The sequence below is a fragment of the Coregonus lavaretus genome, assembly GCF_964263955.1.
Source record: "Coregonus lavaretus genome assembly, chromosome: 7".
NCBI classification, from domain to species: Eukaryota; Metazoa; Chordata; class Actinopteri; order Salmoniformes; family Salmonidae; genus Coregonus; species Coregonus lavaretus.
Genome location: NC_139994.1, coordinates 7,039,850 through 7,061,795, shown reverse-complemented (window position 1 = coordinate 7,061,795; position 21,946 = coordinate 7,039,850). Strand labels below are relative to the sequence as shown.

The window sequence follows — 21,946 nt, the reverse complement described above, 5'->3', positions numbered from 1 at the left end:
GTGTAATGGGGACGGGGACCAACACAGAGTTAGTGGAGGTGTAATGGGGACGGGAACCAACACAGAGTTAATGGAGGTGTAATGGGGACGGGGACCAACACAGAGTTAGTGGAGGTGTAACGGGGACGGGGACCAACACAGAGTTAGTGGAGGTGTAACGGGGACGGGGACCAACACAGAGTTAGTGGAGGTGTAACGGGGACAGGGTTGCAACAGAATAATTCCAAAAGCCAACATCTGTGTTTCACTTCCTCTCACCCTTTACCTGACGTTCTACTAGTTTAACAACAAACACACATGCATGTTAACACACACACATTAACACACGCATGCAAACACATACGCAAACACACATACAAATACTGGTAGAAAAAACTACACTAACGCACTTGCACACACACACATGCTTGTACACACACATACAGAAACGCAAATCAATCAGACAGATTCAGACTTCCCCCACTCAAAAGGGAAGTTACACACTGCTGTTCACCTCATCAAAAATGGAGGGAGGAGAGAGAGAGAGAGAGAGAGAGAGAGAGAGAGAGAGAGAGAGAGAGAGAGAGAGAGAGAGAGAGAGAGAGAGAGAGACTCAGAGTTAGTGGAGGTGTAATGGGGACGGGGACCAACACAGAGTTAATGGAGGTGTAATGGGGACGGGGACCAACACAGAGTTAGTGGAGGTGTAATGGGGACGGGGACGAACACAGAGTTAGTGGAGGTGTAACGGGGACGGGGACCAACACAGAGTTAGTGGAGGTGTAATGGGGACGGGGACCAACACAGAGTTAGTGGAGGTGTAACGGGGACAGAGACCAACACAGAGTTAGTGGAGGTGTAATGGGGACAGGGACCAACACAGAGTTAATGGAGGTGTAATGGGGACGGGGACCAACACAGAGTTAATGGAGATGTAACGGGGACGGGATCCAACACAGTGTTTGTGGAGGTGTAATGGGGACGGGTACCAACACTGAGTTAGTGGAGGTGTAATGGGGACCGGGACCAGCACAGAGTTAGTGGAGGTGTAATGGGGACGGGGACCAGCACAGAGTTAGTGGAGGTGTAATGGGGACGGGGATCAACACAGAGTTAGTGGGGTGTAATGGGGACGGGGACCAACACAGAGTTAGTGGAGGTGTAATGGGGACGGGGACCAACACAGAGTTAATGGAGATGTAACGGGGACGGGATCCAACACAGTGTTTGTGGAGGTGTAATGGGGACGGGTACCAACACTGAGTTAGTGGAGGTGTAATGGGGACCGGGACCAGCACAGAGTTAGTGGAGGTGTAATGGGGACGGGGACCAGCACAGAGTTAGTGGAGGTGTAATGGAGACGGGGATCAACACAGAGTTAGTGGGGTGTAATGGGGACGGGGACCAACACAGAGTTAGTGGAGGTGTAATGGGGACGGGGACCAACACAGAGTTAGTGGAGGTGTAACGGGGACGGGGACCAACACAGAGTTAGTGGGGTGTAATGGGGACGGGGACCAACACAGAGTTTGTGGAGGTGCAATGGGGATGGGGACCAACACAGTGTTAATGGAGGTGTAATGGGGACCAGGACCAACACAGAGTTAGTGGAGGTGTAACGGGGACAGGGACCAACACAGAGTTAACGGAGGTGTAATGGGGACGGGGACCAACACAGAGTTAATGGAGGTGTAACGGGGACGGGGACCAACACAGAGTTAGTGGAGGTGTAACGGGGACGGGGACCAACACAGAGTTAACGGAGGTGTAATGGGGACGGGGACCAACACAGAGTTAGTGGAGGTGTAATGGGGACGGGGACCAACACAGAGTTAGTGGAGGTGTAATGGGGACGGGAACCAACACAGAGTTAATGGAGGTGTAATGGGGACGGGGACCAACACAGAGTTAGTGGAGGTGTAATGGGGACGGGAACCAACACAGAGTTAATGGAGGTGTAATGGGGACAGGGACCAACACAGAGTTAGTGGAGGTGTAACGGGGACGGGGACCAACACAGAGTTAGTGGAGGTGTAATGGGGACGGGAACCAACACAGAGTTAATGGAGGTGTAATGGGGACGGGGACCAACACAGAGTTAGTGGAGGTGTAATGGGGACGGGAACCAACACAGAGTTAATGGAGGTGTAATGGGGACGGGGACCAACACAGAGTTAGTGGAGGTGTAATGGGGACGGGGACCAACACAGAGTTAGTGGAGGTGTAATGGGGACGGGAACCAACACAGAGTTAATGGAGGTGTAATGGGGACAGGGACCAACACAGAGTTAATGGAGGTGTAATGGGGACGGGGACCAACACAGAGTTAGTGGAGGTGTAATGGGGACGGGAACCAACACAGAGTTAATGGAGGTGTAATGGGGACGGGGACCAACACAGAGTTAGTGGAGGTGTAATGGGGACGGGAACCAACACAGAGTTAATGGAGGTGTAATGGGGACGGGGACCAACACAGTGTTAGTGGAGGTGTAATGGGGACGGGAACCAACACAGAGTTAATGGAGGTGTAATGGGGACGGGGACCAACACAGAGTTAGTGGAGGTGTAATGGGGACGGGGACCAACACAGAGTTAGTGGAGGTGTAATGGGGACGGGGACCAACACAGAGTTAATGGAGGTGTAATGGGGACAGGGACCAACACAGAGTTAGTGGAGGTGTAACGGGGACGGGAACCAACACAGAGTTAGTGGAGGTGTAATGGGGACGGGGACCAACACAGAGTTAATGGAGGTGTAATGGGGACAGGGACCAACACAGAGTTAGTGGAGGTGTAACGGGGACGGGAACCAACACAGAGTTAGTGGAGGTGTAACGGGGACGGGGACCAACACAGAGTTAGTGGAGGTGTAACGGGGACAGGGTTGCAACAGAATAATTCCAAAAGCCAACATCTGTGTTTCACTTCCTCTCACCCTTGACCTGACGTTCTACTAGTTTACAACAAACACACATCATGCATGTTAACACACACACATTAACACAACGCATGCAAACACATACGCAAACACACATACAAATACTGGTAGAAAAAACTACACTAACGCACTTGCACACACACACATGCTTGTACACACACATACAGAAACACAAATCAATCAGACAGATTCAGACTTCCCCCACTCAAAAGGGAAGTTACACACTGCTGTTCACCTCATCAAAAATGGAGGGAGGAGAGAGAGAGAGAGAGAGAGAGAGAGAGAGAGAGAGAGAGGAGAGAGAGAGAGAGAGAGAGAGAGAGAGAGAGAGAGAGAGAGAGAGAGAGAGAGAGAGAGAGGGGAGGGAGGGAGGGAGGGAGAGAGAGAGAGAGAGAGAGAGAGAGAGAGAGAGAGAGAGAGAGAGAGAGAGAGAGAAGAGAGAATGAGAAGAAAAGCAAGCAGATGTTTCCCTACGTATGTATTTATTAAAGTCTCTAGGAGAGGGAGAGAAGAGGGAGGTAGAATGAGAGAGAGAGAGAGAGAAAGAGAGAGAGAGAGAGAGAGAGAGAGAGAGAGAGAAGAATACTGAAGTGTTGTCTGAAGAAAGTGTGTTTACATAAGAGAACTTTCCATCTCAACCAACAGTAATATGACTCCTAGTACCATCAGATTAGATACATATATGTTTTATTGTCACATATACTGGATAGGTGCAGTGAAATGTGTTGTTTTACAGGGTCAGCCATATTAGTACAGTGCCCCAGGAGCAAATTAAGTGCTTTGCTCAAGGGCACATCGACAGATCTGTCACCTTGTCGGCTTGGGTATTCAAAACAGCAACCTTTTGGCTACTGGCCCAACACTCTAACCACTAGGCTACCTGCCGCCCAAGTAGCCAAGAGATTAGTGACACCAGGAACAACTGTATTTTGATCCACAGTACAACATAAAAAAAAAAAAAAAGTGAAAGAAAATGGACAGTCTCTCTCTTCTCTTCATCAAGTTGGGATCATGCCATACAAAACAGCCTGAGGATTTTTCTCTTGGCAGTCAAAGCTACTGATTTCCTGACCTGCTAAATTCTTTCTGTATATCCAGAGTGACTCGAGACACTAACGCTGTGACACACTATATGTGTGATACATTGAGCACACAACGTCTGCTCTAAAATGACATGCAGGGGGAGATATATGGAGCTATCGAGCTGAAATTCCCCCAAAATACTGCAGAGAGTGATATAATATTTTAGGCTGACCCAATTGGCAGCTCCTCTTATCGTTTATCAGACTGGAGAAGGAAAGTGAGGGAACATTCACCTGACTGAACAACAACTCTGAACCACCAGAAAAGGATGTGTAGACCCCTTTCCTGCAGTCAATGACCCAAACATCCTCTTTGGCCTCATGGGTGGAATGTTACTTTTTTAAATAATTTAATAATTATTAAAGATTTTTATTTATTTTTACAGACAGAAATCTGGTGTTTATATGTCAAACAGTCTTGTTATATTTCAGTCTTCTGTGATGTATATATAGTGTAATATCGGGATGCAAATTCAAAATTGAATACATCTAAACTCTATATCTGACATGGTATAGGTGCCTTCTTTTTTTAAAGCCCATAACCATGTGTGAGAGGTGTATACTTTTGTTTCAAAGTAGACTACCGAGAATCACTCTGTGTGGCCCTGATTTAGCCCACTGCAGTAAAATTTTTTTTTAAAAAGACAGTGTGACACAGTGGTCTCAATCAGGTCCTCTTCAGAGATGGTAAATAGTCTGACAATGACTTGGTAAACAAAAAACTGATAAAAACTTTTAAAGTTTTCCCCCTTCCATATTACTATAAAACTAACTTAAATATAATAATGTCACATGGTATAACATTTTACATATGATGTTACAATGGCTGTCATTTTAGTCAAGGAAACCCAAACCACGTATTGTTAATGTTAATGTGACTGTAACAGCTTTGTTTTACCACTGGAGGAAATAATGTGGTCATCTGCTAAAACAATCAGAAAGTAGGCAGCACTATGGGTGTAGGGTGTAGTTTCTCCTAGACGCTGATCTGAGGTCAGTTTTGCATTTCCTCCATTAATGGTTAAGGTTAAGATTGGGGGAGTGGAAGCTGATTCTAGACCTGTATCTAGGGGGGACTTCACCCCAGAGTCAACAGTGTTAAGGTTGCCATGTGTATTTACACACAGAGTAGCCACAGCATAAATTGGTTTCACAGACATACTTTTAGTTCAAACAGTGTCCACCTCCACACACTAAGTGACGGGAAAAGTAAGAGAGCTGGAGTGAGAGAGACAGAGGAAGATAGAGATGTAGTGATGGAGGGATGAGGACATACAGTATGTGGATCTGATGAGATGGAAAAAGAGAGAGTAAGAGGGTAGTGAGAGAGAGAGAGGGGTAGAGATAAACAGAGAAAAAAGAGAGAGAGAGAGAGAGAGAGAGAGAGAGAGAGAGAGAGAGAGAGAGAGAGAGAGAGAGAGAGAGAGAGAGAGAGAGAGAGAGAGAGAGAGAGGGGTAGTAATGATAGAGGGATGAGGACCTACTCTGTGGGGTGGATGAGTGCTGTGTTGCCCAGTCGGAGGATAACAGGTCCTCGGGGGTTACGGATCTTCTTGACTGCAGGAGTCTTGAGCAAGGAAAAGCGACGCACCAGATTGTAACCTGCATCACATCCATCGCAACATTAATCCCCAGGCCAGGCAGATTAATCAATCACAGAGAGGAGCCACAGCAGATCACAAAGGATAAACAAGGGGAGTGGTACTGTCTTATTGACTGTGTTTTGTATGTATGTATGTATGTCTGTGTGTGTGTGTGTGTGTGTGTGTGTGTGTGTGTGTGTGTGTGTGTGTGTGTGTGTGTGTGTGTGTGTGTGTGTGTGTGTGTGTGTGTGTGTGGTGGGTGGGTGGTTGTGTGGGTGTGTGTGTGTGTGTGTGGGTGGGTGGGTGGGTGGGTGGGTGGTTGTGTGGGTGTGTGTGTGTGTGTGTGTTATTTACCCGTAATGTTGTGTCTGGCTGTCTGAGGGAACTTCCAGTCATCTACCTGTTGGGTGGGGCATCGTACTTCTGGAGAGAGAGAATGAGAGAGAGGAGGGTAAGGAGAGAATGAGAGAGAGGAGGGTAAGGAGAGAATGAGAGAGGAGGGTAAGGAGAGAATGAGAGAGAGGAGGGTAAGGAGAGAATTAGAGAGAGGAGTGTAAGGAGAGAACGAGAGAGAGGAGGGTAAGGAGAGAATGAGAGAGAGGAGGGTAAGGAGAGAATGAGAGAGAGGAGGGTAAGGAGAGAATGAGAGAGAGGAGGGTAAGGAGAGAATGAGAGAGAGGAGGGTAAGGAGAGAATGAGAGAGAGGAGGGTAAGGAGAGAATGAGAGAGAGGAGGGTAAGGAGAGAATGAGAGAGAGGAGGGTAAGGAGAGAATGAGAGAGAGGAGGGTAAGGAGAGAATGAGAGAGAGGAGGGTAAGGAGAGAATGAGAGAAAGGAGGGTAAGGAGAGAATGAGAGAGAGGAGGGTAAGGAGAGAATTAGAGAGAGGAGTGTAAGGAGAGAACGAGAGAGAGGAGGGTAAGGAGAGAATGAGAGAGAGGAGGGTAAGGAGAGAATGAGAGAGAGGAGGGTAAGGAGAGAATGAGAGAGAGGAGGGTAAGGAGAGAATGAGAGAGAGGAGGGTAAGGAGAGAATGAGAGAGAGGAGGGTAAGGAGAGAATGAGAGAGAGGAGGGTAAGGAGAGAATGAGAGAGAGGAGGGTAAGGAGAGAATGAGAGAGAGGAGGGTAAGGAGAGAATTAGAGAGAGGAGTGTAAGGAGAGAACGAGAGAGAGGAGGGTAAGGAGAGAATGAGAGAGAGGAGTGTAAGGAGAGAACGAGAGAGAGGAGGGTAAGGAGAGAATGAGAGAGAGGAGGGTAAGGAGAGAATGAGAGAGAGGAGGGTAAGGAGAGAATGAGAGAGAGGAGGGTAAGGAGAGAACGAGAGAGAGGAGGGTAAGGAGAGAATGAGAGAGAGGGTAAGAAAGAGGGATGGACATGACAGAATACTGGACATGTTGTGTGAAATGTTCTGGACATGTTGTGTGAAATGTTCTGGACATGTTGTGTGAAATGTTCTGGACATGTTGTGTGAAATGACATTCAGACAGAAGACGCACAGTAAATATGAAATGAGTTTAAAACATGCAGGTCTAAATACACATGAAGAACAAGTCAATTAATAGCAAACAGAGCATGGTAAAAACATGGTCAAACAACAAATCTAATCTAACGTTATTTGTCACATGATTGGTAAACAACAGGTGTAGACTAACAGTGAAATGCTTACTTACGGGTCATTTTCCAACAATAAAGAGTTAAAAAATTAAATAAAAAATAAATACATAGTGAATAACAAATAAAAGTAACAAGTAAAAATAAAATGGCAATACTGTATATAGGGAGTAGAAAATAAAATGGCTGTATATAGGGAGTAGAAAATAACATGGCTATATCTAGGGAGTAGAAAATAACATGGCTATATATAGGGAGTAGAAAATAACATGGCTATATATAGGGAGTAGAAAATAACATGGCTATATACAGGGAGCAGGAAATAACATGGCTATATATAGGGAGTAGAAAATAACATGGCTATATATAGGGAGTAGAAAATAACATGGCTATATACAGGGAGCAGGAAATAACATGGCTATATATAGGGAGTAGAAAATAACATGGCTATATATAGGGAGTAGAAAATAACATGGCTATATACAGGGAGTAGAAAATAACATGGCTATATATAGGGAGTAGAAAATAACATGGCTATATACAGGGAGCAGGAAATAATATGGCTATATATAGGGAGTAGAAAATAACATGGCTATATATAGGAAGTAGAAAATAACATGGCTATATATAGGGAGTAGAAAATAACATGGCTATATATAGGGAGTAGGAAATAACATGGCTATATATAGGGAGTAGAAAATAACATGGTTATATATAGGGAGTAGAAAATAACATGGCTATATATAGGGAGTAGAAAATAACATGGCTATATATAGGGAGTAGAAAATAACATGGCTATATATAGGGAGTAGAAAATAACATGAATATATATAGGGAGTAGAAAATAACATGGCTATATATAGGGAGTAGAAAATAACATGGCTATATACAGGGAGTAGAAAATTGTCAGGGGTGCTGAAGGTGGGTGTGGTGCAGGAATCAAGCGCAGGACGCAGAAGCTAAGTCCAAAAGACTTTAGTGAATTATTCACGTAGTAAGTGAGCACAATAAGCCCGGAGGCGAAATAAAGGCGCACACAGGCGTCAAACAAAAGGCGCACTAACATGTGCGAAAACCACTCCAAACAACGGAGGGAAGTACGTAGCTCAGAACACCAAAACAGAAGAGCAATCACACACAACACCATACACACACAACGAGAACTAAATAGGACACTAATGAGGACTAACTAGACACAGGTGTACAACATCAAGACAAAACCAAACGAACATGAAACATAGATCGGTGGCAGCTAGTACTCCGGGGACGACGACCGCCGAAACCTGCCCGAACAAGGAGGAGGAGCAGCCTCGGCCGAAACCGTGACAGTACCCCTCCCTTGACGCGCGGCTCCAGCCGTGCGCCGACCCCGGCCTCGGGGACGACCAGGAGGGCGCGGAGCAGGGCGCGCGGGATGGTCCCGGTGGAACTCCGACAGGAGAGATGGGTCTAGGATGTCCCTCCGCGGCACCCAGCACCGCTCCTCCGGGCCGTACCCCTCCCACTCCACGAGATACTGGAGACCCCCCATCCGGCGTCTTGAGTCCAAGATGGACCGAACGGTGTACGCCGGAGCCCCCTCGATGTCCAGTGGGGGCGGAGGAGTCTCTCCTATCTCACCTTCCTGGAGTGGACCAGCTACCACCGGCCTGAGAAGAGACACATGGAACGAGGGGTTAATATTCTTATATTCAACAGGCAGATGTAACCTATAACACACCTCGTTCAATCTTCTCAGGACTTTAAAAGGCCCCACAAACCGCCGACCCAGCTTCCGGCAGGGCAGGCGGAGGGGTAGGTTTCTGGTAGAGAGCCAGACTTGATCTCCGGGTGCGTACACCGGCCCCTCACTGCGGTGGAGATCGGCGCTCGCCTTGTGACGACGGATGGCCCGCTGCAGGTGGACGTGTGCAGCGTTCCACGTCTCCTCCGAGCGCCTCATCCAATCATCCACCGCAGGGGCCTCGATCTGGCTCTGCTGCCAAGGTGCCAGAACCGGCTGGTAACCTAACACACATTGGAAGGGGGTTAGGTTGGTAGAGGAGTGGCGGAGAGAGTTCTGGGCCATCTCGGCCCAGGGAATGTACCGAGCCCACTCCTCAGGCCGGTCCTGGCAATACGACCTCAGAAACCTACCCACATCCTGGTTGACTCGTTCTACCTGCCCGTTATTCTCCGGGTGGTACCCTGTGGTAAGGCTCACCGAGACCCCCAAACGCTCCATGAACGCTCTCCATACTCGGGAGGTAAACTGGGGGCCTCGATCAGACACTATATCCTCGGGTACCCCGTAATGCCGGAAGACGTGGGTAAATAGTGCCTCTGCGGTTTGTAGGGCAGTAGGAAGACCCGACATAGGGAGAAGACGACAGGCCTTAGAGAACCGGTCCACAACGACCAGGATGGTGGTATTCCCCTGAGAGAGGGGAAGGTCTGTCACAAAATCCACCGAGAGGTGGGACCATGGTCGTTGTGGAACGGGCAGGGGTTGTAACTTACCCCTGGGCAGGTGTCTGGGCGCCTTACACTGGGCGCACACCGAGCAGGAGGAGACATAAACCCTCACATCCCTGGCTAACGTGGGCCACCAGTATTTAGTGCTAAGACAATGCACTGTCCGGCCAATACCCGGATGTCCAGAGGAGGGTGACGTGTGAGCCCAGTAAATGAGTCGATCCCGAATCTCGAGCGGAACGTACTTCCGACCCTCAGGACACTGTGGAGGGCTGGGGTCGGTACGCAACGCTCGCTCGATTTCGGCATCGACCTCCCACACCACCGGTGCCACAAGACAAGACTCCGGTAGTATGGGAGTAGGCTCAACGGACCTCTCCTCCGTGTCATACCGCCGGGACAGCGCATCTGCCTTACCATTCTGGGACCCAGGGATGTACGTGATTTTAAATACGAACCTGGCGAGAAACATGCTCCATCGAGCCTGGCGAGGGTTCAGTCTCCTCGCTGCCCGGATGTACTCCAGGTTCCGATGGTCAGTCAAAATGAGGAAAGGGTGTTGAGCCCCCTCAAGCCAATGCCTCCACACCTTAAGGGCCTGAACTACAGCTAACAGCTCCCTGTCCCCGACGTCATAATTTCGCTTCTCCGGGCTGAGCTTTTTAGAGTAAAAAGCACAGGGGCGGAGTTTAGGTGGCGTGCCGGACCGTTGAGAGAGTATGGCCCCTATACCGGCCTCAGACGCGTCCACCTCGACCTGAAAGGGTAATGCGGGGTCCGGATGCGCCAGCACCGGGGCCGACGTAAACAGGTCCTTCAGTCTCCTAAAGGCCCTGTCCGCATCAGCTGACCACTGCAGGCGCACCGGACCCCCTTTCAGAAGGGACGTGATGGGAGCTGCCACCTGTCCAAAACCCCGGATAAACCTCCGGTAGTAATTCGCAAAGCCCAAGAACTGCTGCACCTCTTTGACAGTGGTTGGGGTTTGCCAATTACGCACAGCTGACACACGATCCACCTCCATTCTCACCCCTGACGCGGACAACCGATAGCCCAAAAAGGAGACCGACTCCTGGAAAAACAGACATTTCTCTGCCTTGACATATAGGTCGTGCTCCAACAGCCTCCTCAATACACGACGCACCAGGGCTATATGCTCGGCTCGGGTAGACGAGTACACTAGAATGTCATCAATGTACACGACCACCCCTTGCCCCTGCATATCCCGGAAAATGTCATCTACGAAGGATTGGAAGACTGATGGAGCATTCATCAACCCATATGGCATGACGAGATACTCGAAATGACCTGACGTGGTACTAAACGCTGTTTTCCATTCGTCGCCCTCCCTAATGCGCACCAAGTTATATGCGCTCCTGAGATCCAGTTTTGTGAAAAACCGCGCTCCATGCAATGACTCCGTCATGGTCGCAATCAGAGGGAGTGGATAACTGTATTTCACAGTAATCTGATTGAGACCACGGTAATCGATGCACGGGCGCAACCCTCCATCTTTCTTCTTCACAAAAAAGAAGCTCGAGGAGGCAGGAGAAGTGGAGGGCCGTATGTATCCCTGTCTCAAAGATTCGGCTATGTAAGTTTCCATAGCTTTTCTCTCCTCTTGAGACAAAGGATACACGTGGCACCGTGGGAGCGCTGCTCCTGCCTGGAGATCAATCGCAGAATCCCCCTGTCTATGAGGAGGCAACTGCGTCGCCCTAGCTTTACTAAACACGAGAGCTAAATCCACATATTCAGGCGGAATGTGCAGTTGGTTTGGACTTTCCACCGAAGTCGCCCCTACGGAAACACCCAGACATCGCCCCTCACACTCAGCAGACCACCCATTGAGAGCCCTCTGTTGCCACGAAATAGCAGGGTTATGGGTGCTTAACCAGGGAATTCCCAGCATCACTGGGTACGCAGGAGAGTCGATCAGATACAACTGTATAGTCTCCTCATGACCCCCCTGCGCACACATCCTAAGTGGCGCTGTGACTTCCCTAATCAACCCCGACCCCAACGGGCGGCTATCTAAAGCATGAACGGGAAAAGGCTTGTCAACAGGTAGGAGAGGGATCCCTAAATCTAAACAAAACTTCCGATCAACAAAATTCCCAGCTGTGCCTGAATCTACTAGCGCCTTATGCTGGGAATGAGGTGCAACCTGTGGAAAACAAACAGGTATACAAAAGTGCGCAACAGAGAGCTCTGGGTAAGTGGGGCGTCTACTCACCTGGGAAGGCTCCCCAGTGCGTGGCCTGTTGTCTCCTCCCTCGGGGAACCCTCCCCAGCACCAGGCCGCAGTGTGCTCTCCACGACCGCACTTGGTGCAGGGGACAGGCCCCCTCGGGCTCCTCCTCCTCCTTTCTCTAGCGCCAGCACCCCCGAGCTCCATAGGGCTCGGCTCGGAGGTGCCGGAGGGTGGAATGGACGGACCCCACTCGGGACGTCCACGGGTGGCCAGCAGGGTGTCCAGACGGATGGACATATCGACCAACTGGTCGAAGGTGAAATTGGTGTCCCTGCAGGCCAACTCACGTTGAACGTCCTCCCGTAGGCTACATCGAAAATGGTCGATGAGGGCCCGTTCATTCCACCCTGCGTCTGCCGCTAGAGTCTGGAACTCCAGCGCGAACGCCTGTGCGCTCCTCCTCCCCTGTCTCAGGTGGACTAGACGCTCCCCCGCCGCTTTGCCCTCAGGTGGATGGTCGAACACGGCCTTGAAGCGACGGGAGAACTCGGCGTAGGAGATGGTGGTGGCGTCCATCCTCCTCCACTCGGCGTTGGCCCATTCCAACGCCTTGCCCGTGAGACAGGAGATGAGGGCGGAAACGCTCTCGTGTCCCGAGGGCACCGGGTGTACAGTGGCCAGGTAGAGCTCCACCTGCAGGAGGAACCCCTGACACCCGGCAGCTGTTCCGTCATACGCCCTCGGGAGCGAGAGCCGAATCCCACTGGGTTCCGGACCTGGGACTGGTGGACCGGCCGATGGGGGTGGCAGGGTAGGTGGAGGTGTGGGTACCCCTCTGGACTCCCATCGGTGCAGGGTGTTGATGACGTCCTGTAGATCGGTCCCCAGTTGTCGTATCTGGTCATCCTGGCCGCGGACATGCTCCTCCAGCGACTCAGGCGTGACTGTTGCTCCTGCTGATTCCATTATTAAAGGTGTGTGATTCTGTCAGGGGTGCTGAAGGTGGGTGTGGTGCAGGAATCAAGCGCAGGACGCAGAAGCTAAGTCCAAAAGACTTTAGTGAATTATTCACGTAGTAAGCGAGCACAATAAGCCCGGAGGCGAAATAAAGGCGCACACAGGCGTCAAACAAAAGGCGCACTAACATGTGCGAAAACCTCTCCAAACAACGGAGGGAAGTACGTAGCTCAGAACACCAAAACAGAAGAGCAATCACACACAACACCATACACACACAACGAGAACTAAATAGGACACTAATGAGGACTAACTAGACACAGGTGTACAACATCAAGACAAAACCAAACGAACATGAAACATAGATCGGTGGCAGCTAGTACTCCGGGGACGACGACCGCCGAAACCTGCCCGAACAAGGAGGAGGAGCAGCCTCGGCCGAAACCGTGACAAAAATAACATGGCTATATATAGGGAGTAGAAAATAACATGGCTATATAAAGGGAGTAGAAAATAACATGGCTATATATAGGGAGTAGAAAATAACATGGCTATATATAGGGAGTAGAAAATAACATGGCTATATATAGGGAGTAGAAAATAACAAACCTGCCAAGAGAGGGCCTCCCACCAAAACTCACGGACCAAAGGTAACCCTGAAGGAGCTGCAATGCTCCACAGCGGAGATTGTAGTATCTGTCCATAGTACCACTTTAAGCCGTACACTCCACAGAGCTGGGTTTTACGGAAGAGTGGCCAGAAAAAAGCCATTGTTTAAAGAAAAAAATAAGCAAACACGTTCGGTGTTCGCCAAAAGCCATGTGGGAGACTCCCCAAACATATGGAAGAAGGTACTCTGGTCAGATGAGACTAAAATTGAACTTTTTGGCCATCAAGGAACACGCTATGTCTGGCGCAAACCCAACACCTCTCATCACCCAGAGAACACCATCCCCACAGTGAAGCATGGTGGTGGCAGCATCATGCTGTGGGGATGTTTTTCTTTCGGCAGGGACTGGGACACTGGTCAGAATTGAAGGAATGATGGATGGCGCTAAATACAGGGACATTCTTAAGGGAAATCTGTTTCAGTCTTCCAGAGATTTGAGAGTGGAACAGAGGTTCACCTTCCAGCAGTGAATGACCCTAAGCATACTGCTAAAGCAACACTCGAGTGGTTTAAGGGGAAACATTTAAATGTCTTAGAATGGCCTTGTCAAAGGCCAGACCTCAATCCAATTGAGAATCTGTGGTATGACTTAAAGATTGCTGTACACCAGCGGAACCCATCCAACTTGAAGGAGCTGGAGCAGTTTTGCCTTGAAGAATTGGCAAAAATCCCAGTGGCTAGATGTGCCAAGCTTATAGTGACATACCCCAAGATACTTATAGCTGTAATTGCTGCAAAATGTGGCTCTACAAAGTATTGACTTTGGTGGGGGGGTAGTTATGCACGCTCAAGTTTTCTGTTGTTTTTTCTTATTTCTTGTTTGTTTCACCAACGTGGTAGGCATGTTGTGTAAATCAAATGATACACCCCCCAAAAAATCCCTTTTAATTCCAGGTTGTAAGGCAACAAAATAGGAAAAATGCCAAGGGGGGTTAATACTTGTGTGTGTGTGTGTATGTGTGTGTGTGTATGTGTGTGTTTGTTTGTGTGTGTGTGTGTGTGTGTGTGTGTGTATGGGTGTGTGTGTGTGTGTGTGTGTGTGTGTGTGTGTGTGTGTGTGTGTGTGTGTGTGTGTGTGTGTGTGTGTGTGTGTGTGTGTGTGTGTGTGTGTGTGTGTGGGTGTGTGTGTGTATGGGTGTGTGTGTGTGTGCGTGTGCATGTGGCGGCAGTATGCATGTGCGTACATGTTATTTGTGTGTGTGTGTGGGTGTATGTAGTGTGTGTGTGTGTTGGGGTGTCAGTGAATTTGAGTCCGAGGGTGGTATATACAGTTATATACACAGACAATGTCATCTACTATATAAAACATGTACAGTAAGCCTCAGGGCATTCTGTGGAACAAAGACACAATTTGTCAACGTATCAACCGGCATGAGACAGCAACCTAGTGTGTGGCTTCAATCCACTGTGGGGGAAGGGGGTGGGGGGTGGGGGGGGGGGGGGGGGGGGGTAAAGGAGGAGGAGAGAGAGGGAGACAACCCAGAGTCTCTCAGAGCATTCACAGTCAGCCCACTGACACCCCTATCAGATCACCGCAAAATCACAGTCTACTTGAACAGAGCAATTCTCAATCATGAGGCATCAAAGCCAAAGGAACTGCATAATATTAAGAAATGTTATAGATGGAAGGAAAGAAACGTAGAAACCTACCAAAAAACAATTAGGCAACAACAAATTCAATCCCTTTTTGACAACTTCCTGGACAAAACGTTTCACTGTAACAGTGAAGGTGTAAACTTGGCACTAGAAAACCTAAACAGTATATTTGACCTCTCAGCTTCCCTATCAAATCAAAAAAATTCAAGCAGCCAACCTAAGAAAATTAACAACACTGACAAAAGGTTTGATGAAGAATGCAAAAACCTAAGAAAGAAATTGAGAAACCTATCCAACCAAAAACATAGAGACCCAGAAAACCTGAGCCTACACCTTCATTATGGTAAATCACTAAAACAATACAGAAATACACTACGGAAAAAGAAGGAACAGCATGTCAGAAATCAGCTAAATGAAATTGAAGAATCCATAGAATCGAACCAGTTCTGGGAAAATTGGAACACACTAAACAAATCAAATCAAATTTTTATTTGCCACATGCGCCGAATACAACAGGTGTAGACATTACTGTGAAATGCTTACTTACAGCCCTTAACCAACAATGCATTTATTTTTAATAAAAAAAGTAAAATAAAACATCAACAACAAAAAAGTGTTGAGAAAAAAAGAGCAGAAGTAAAATAAAATAACAGTAGGGAGGCTATATATAGGGGGGTACTAGTGCAGAGTCAATGTGCGGGGGCACCGGCTAGTTGAGGTAGTTGAGGTAATATGTACATTTGGGTAGAGTTAAAGTGACTACGCATAAATAATGAACAGAGTAGCAGCAGCGTAAAAAGATGGGGTGGGGGTGGGGGGGCAGTGCAAGTAGTCCGGGTAGCCATGATTAGATTCAAAAGTCTTATGGCTTGGGGGTAGAAGCTGTTGAGAATCCTTTTGGACCTAGACTTGGCGCTCCGGTACCGCTTGCCATGCGGGAGCAGAGAGAAAAGTCAATGACTAGGGTGGCTGGAGTCTTTGACAATTTTGAGGGCCTTCCTCTGACACCGCCTGGTATAGAGGTCCTGGATGGCAGGAAGCTTGGCCCCAGTGATGTACTGGGCCATACGCACTACCCTCTGTTATCTATCCAAAACGGAGATATATAGATAAACCACTTCTCCAATTTTTTGGCTCTATAACAAAGAACAAACAGCAAAAACATATACATGATCAAATACAAATCTTAGAATAATCTATTAAAAGACTACCAGAACCCACTGGATTCTCAAATTCCATTGAATAATCTACAGGACAAAATATAAACCCTTCAACCCAAAAAGGCCTGTGGTGTTGATGGTATCCTAAATGAAATGATAAAATATATAGACCACAAATTAAACTATTTAACATCATCCTCAGCTCTGGCATCTTCCCCAATATTTGGAACCAAGGACTGATCACCCCAATCCACCAAAGTGGAGACAAATATGACCCCAATAACTTCTGTGGGATATGCGTGCATCAACAGTAACCTTGGGAAAATTCTCTGCATTATCATTTTTATTTTATTTTTATTTCACCTTTATTTAACCAGGTAAGCCAGTTGAGAACAAGTTCTCATTTACAACTGCGACCTGGCCAAGATAAAGCAAAGCAGTGCGATAAAAACAACAACACAGAGTTACATATGGGGTAAACAAAACATAAAGTCAAAAATACAACAGAAAATATATATACAGTGTGTGCAAATGTAGCAAGTTATGGAGATAAGGCAATAAATAGGCCATAGTGCAAAATAATTACAATTTAGTATTAACACTGGAATGATAGATGTGCAAGAGATGATGTGCCAATAGTGATACTGGGGTGCAAATGAGCAAAATAAATAACAATATGGGGATGAGGTAGTTGGGTGGGCTAATTTCAGATGGGCTGTGTACAGGTGCAGTGATCGGTAAGGTGCTCTGACAACTGATGCTTAAAGTTAGTGAGGGAGATATTCCCTTTTGTACCCTTAACTATTTCCACCTTGTTACAACACTGCACATAGCCATAATATGACATTTGAAATGTCTCTATTCTTTTGGAACTTTTGTGAGTGTAATGTTTACTGTTCATTTTATATTGTTTATTTCACTTTTATTTATGATCTACAGTTGAAGTTGGAAGTTTACATACACTTATATTGGAGTCATTAAAACTTGTTTTCAACCACTCCACAAATGTCTTGTTAACAAACTATCGTTTTGGCAAGTCGGTTAGGCCATCTACTTTGTGCATGTCACAAGTAATTTTTCCAACAATTGTTTACAGACAGATTATTTCACTTATAATTCACTGTTTCACAATTTCAGTGGGTCAGAAGTTTACATACACTAAGTTGACTGTGCCTTTAAACAGCTTGGAAAATTCCAGAAAATGATGTCATGGCTTTAGAAGCTTCTGATAGGCTAATTGACATCATTTTAGTCAATTGGAGGTGTACCTGTGGATGTATTTCAAGGCCTACCTTCAAACTCAGTGCCTCTTTGCTTGACATCATGGGAAAATCAAAAGAAATCAGCTAAGACCTCAGAAAAAAATAGTAGTCCTCCACAAGTCTGGTTCATCCTTGTGAGCAATTTCCAAACGCCTGAAGGTACCACGTTCATCTGTACAAACAATAGTACGCAAGTATAAACACCATGGGACCACGCAGCCGTCATACCACTCAGGAAGGAGACGCGTTCTGTCTCCCAGAGATTAATGTACTTTGGTGTGAAAAGTGCAAATCAATCCCAGAACAACAGCAAAGGACCTTGTGAAGATGCTAGAGGAAACAGGTACAAAAGTATCTATATCCACAGTAAAACGAGTCCTATATTGACATAACCTGAAAGGCTGCTCAGCAAGGAAGAAGCCACTGTTCCAAAAGCGCCATAAATGTCACGGTTTCGGCCGAGGCTGCTCCTCTTCCTTGTTCGGGCAGGCTTCGGCGGTCGTCGTCTCCGGAGTACTAGCTGCCACCGTTCTATGTTTCATGTTCATTTGGTTTTGTCTGTTCATAACACCTGTCCCTTATTTGTGTCTTAATTGTTCCCTTATTTAGTTTCGTGTGTTTGGGTCAGGTGTTATGCGTGATTGTTTATTGTCAGCCTGCCTCTGAGAAGTTTATTGTATCTCTCGTTGTTGTTACCCGAGAGCTCGCACTGCGTGCGCTTTTCTTGTTTAAACGCACTGTGTTTTTGTGCGTAATTGTTTGCGCCACCCGGTTGGGTTGGCGACTCATTGTTCACGTGTTTTTGAACATTACTAAAGACGGTTGAAGTCATCCTGGTTCCTGCGCTTGATTCCTTCCACTCATCTACACACACCACTCTGACAGAATCACGCATCACCTCCATGGAATCAGCAGGAGCGACCGCGCCGACAGCCGAGATGGCTGAACGTCTTCGTGGTCAGGAGGACCGCATCAACCAGGTCTGTCATGCCCTGGAGGGGGTGATGAATACTCTGCACCGATGGGAGACCAGCGGGGTTCCCACACCTCCACGAACCGAACCAGCCCCATCGGTCAGCCCTCCTGTCTCATCTCCGGAACCTAGTGGGATTCGGCTCTCGCTCCCGAGGGCGTACGACGGCTCCACTGCCGGGTGTCAAGGGTTCCTGCTGCAGGTGGAGCTCTACCTCGCCACCGTACACCCGGCGCCCTCGGGACACGAGAGCGTCTCAGCCCTCATCTCCTGTCTCACCGGCAAGGCGTTGGAGTGGGCCAACGCCGAGTGGAGGAGAATGGACGCCGCTACCACGAACTATGTGGAGTTCTCCCGCCGCTTCCGTGCTGTGTTCGACCATCCACCAGAAGGGAAGGCGGCGGGGGAACGTCTATTCTACCTCCGACAGGGGATGAGGAGCGCCCAGGACTTTGCCTTGGAGTTTCGGACCCTAGCGGCTGATGCAGGGTGGAATGAGCGGGCCCATATCGACCATTTCCGCTGCAGCCTCCGGGAGGACGTCCAGCGAGAGTTGGCGTGCAGGGACACGTCGTTGACTTTCGATCAGCTGGTCGACATGGCCATCCGGCTGGATACCCTGCTCACCACCCGTGGGCGTCCCGGAGGAGGGGGTTCGCCCATTCCACTCTCCAGCACCTCCGAGCCGAGCCCTATGGAGCTCGGAGGTGCTGGCGCTAGGGAACGGAGGAGGAGGAGCCCGAGGGGACCCGGCCCTTGCACCAACTGTGGTCGTGGAGGGCACACCGCGGCTAGGTGTTGGGGCGGGTTCTCCAGTGAGGGAGAAGGCAGGTCACGCATTGGGGGGTCCCCCCAGGTGAGTAGGCGCCCTGCTTACCCAGAGCTTTCTGTCGTGCACCTAACCTTGCCTGTTTGTTTCCCACAGGTTGCACCTCGTTCCCAGCATAAGGCGCTGGTAGATTCAGGCGCAGCTGGGAATTTTGTAGATCGCCAGTTCTGTATAGAGTTAGGGATTCCCCTCCTCCCAGTGGATAAGCCTTTCCCCGTCCATGCCCTAGATAGCCGTCCGTTAGGGTCTGGGTTGATTAGGGAAGTCACAGCACCCCTTCAGATGATGGCGCAGGAGGGTCATGAGGAGAGAATTCAGCTCTATCTAATTGACTCTCCTCCGTATCCGGTAGTGCTGGGTCTTCCCTGGTTGATGACTCATGACCCTATTATTAGGTGGCGAGAGAAAGCTCTTAAAGGGTGGTCTGCTCAATGTGAGGGGCGGTGTCTGGGTGTTTCCATAGGGGCGACCTCGGTGGAGAGTCCGAATCTAATGCCAGCACTGCAGATTCCCCCCGAGTATGAGGATTTGGCACTGGCGTTCAGTAAGACTAGGGCGGCGCAGCTGCCGCCTCATAGACGGGGGGATTGTGCGATAGATCTCCAGTCAGGAGCAGCTCTCCCGCGGAGCCATGTGTATCCCTTGTCTCAAGAGGAGAGAAAGGCTATGGAGACATACATCTCTGAGTCTCTTAGACAGGGATACATACGGGCCTCCGTTTCACCCGCTTCCTCAAGTTTCTTTTTTGTGAAGAAAAAGGATGGAGGTCTGCGCCCGTGTATTGATTACCGCGGTCTCAATCAGATCACAGTGAAGTACAGCTATCCACTTCCTCTGATTGCGACTATGACGGAGTCACTGCACGGTGCGCAGTTCTTTACAAAATTGGATCTTAGGAGCGCATATAACTTGGTGCGCATTCGAGAGGGCGATGAATGGAAGACAGCGTTTAGCACGACTTCCGGACACTACGAGTATCTAGTCATGCCATATGGGTTGATGAATGCTCCCTCAGTCTTCCAATCCTTCGTCGATGAGATTTTCCGGGACATGCAGGGACAGGGAGTAGTTGTGTACATCGACGACATTCTGGTGTATAGTCCTACCCGTGCTGAGCATGTAGCCCTGGTGCGCCGAGTATTGAGGAGGCTGTTGGAGCATGACCTATATGTCAAGGCAGAGAAATGTCTGTTTTTCCAGAAGTCGGTCTCCTTTCTGGGTTACCAGTTATCTGCGTCAGGGGTGAAGATGGAGGTAGACCGGGTGTCAGCTGTGCGTAATTGGCAGACCCCAACCACTGTGAAGGAGGTGCAACGGTTCTTGGGTTTTGCGAATTATTACCGGAGGTTTATCCGGGGTTTTGGACAGGTGGCAGCTTCCATAACGTCTCTGTTAAAGGGGGGTCCGGTGCGCTTGCGGTGGTCAGCTGAGGCGGACAGGGCATTTGGGAGACTAAAGGACCTGTTTACCTCGGCGCCGGTGTTGGCGCATCCGGATCCCTCTTTACCGTTCCAAGTAGAGGTGGACGCGTCAGAGGCCGGGATAGGGGCCGTTCTTTCCCAGCGTTCTGGCACTCCACCTAAACTCCGTCCCTGTGCGTTCTACTCAAAGAAGCTCAGTCCGGCGGAGCGGAATTATGACGTAGGAGACAGGGAGCTGTTAGCCGTGGTACAGGCCCTAAAGGTGTGGCGGCATTGGCTCGAGGGGGCTCAACACCCTTTCCTCATTCTAACTGACCATTGTAACCTGGAGTACATCCGGGCAGCTAGGAGACTGAATCCTCGCCAGGCTCGCTGGACTATGTTCCTAGCCCGGTTTGTGTTTAAAATCACATACATCCCTGGGTCCCAGAACGGGAAGGCAGATGCTCTGTCTCGGCGGTATGACGCAGAGGAGAGGTCAGTTGAGTCCACGCCCATACTACCGGAGTCTTGTCTGGTTGCTCCGGTGGTGTGGGAGGTTGATGGTGAGATCGAGCGGGCGTTACGCACCGACCCGAGTCCTCCACAGTGTCCTGTGGGTCGGACGTACGTTCCGCTCGAGGTACGCGATCGCCTCATTTGTTGGGCTCATACGTCCCCCTCCTCTGGCCATCCGGGTATCGGCCGGACAGTGCACTGCCTTAGCACGAAGTACTGGTGGCCAACGTTAGCTAGGGATGTGAGGATTTATGTCTCCTCCTGTTCGGTGTGTGCCCAGTGTAAGGCGCCCAGACATTTGCCCAGGGGTAAGTTACAACCCCTGCCTATTCCACAACGACCCTGGTCCCACCTCTCGGTGGATTTTGTTACCGACCTTCCCCCCTCACAGGGGAATACTACCATCCTGGTCGTTGTGGATCGGTTCTCTAAGGCCTGTCGTCTCCTTCCCATGCCGGGTCTACCCACTGCCCTACAGACCGCTGAGGCTCTGTTCACCCATGTCTTCCGGCATTACGGGGTACCCGAGGATATAGTGTCTGACCGAGGCCCCCAGTTCACCTCTAGAGTGTGGAGAGCATTTATGGAACGGTTGGGGGTTTCGGTAAGCCTTACCTCGGGGGACCACCCGGAGAGTAATGGGCAGGTTGAACGTGTCAACCAGGATGTGGGTAGGTTTCTGAGGTCATACTGTCAGGGCCGGCCGGAGGAGTGGGCGAGATATGTGCCCTGGGCCGA

At 49.1% G+C, this 21,946-nt stretch overlaps 1 protein-coding gene across 1 annotated transcript in view; it reads right to left on the bottom strand.

Annotated features, from left to right (window-relative positions):
- LOC311131860 (uncharacterized protein) overlaps positions 1 to 21,946 on the bottom strand; it is a 165,680-nt gene that overhangs the window by 128,640 nt on the left and 15,094 nt on the right. The window contains exons 3-4 of the mRNA XM_084164988.1: positions 5,937 to 6,005; positions 5,484 to 5,601 (exon numbers count right to left, since the gene is read on the bottom strand). Coding sequence (XP_084021114.1) covers positions 5,484 to 5,601; positions 5,937 to 6,005 — 187 coding nt within the window. The remainder of the gene's footprint in view (positions 1 to 5,483; positions 5,602 to 5,936; positions 6,006 to 21,946) is intronic.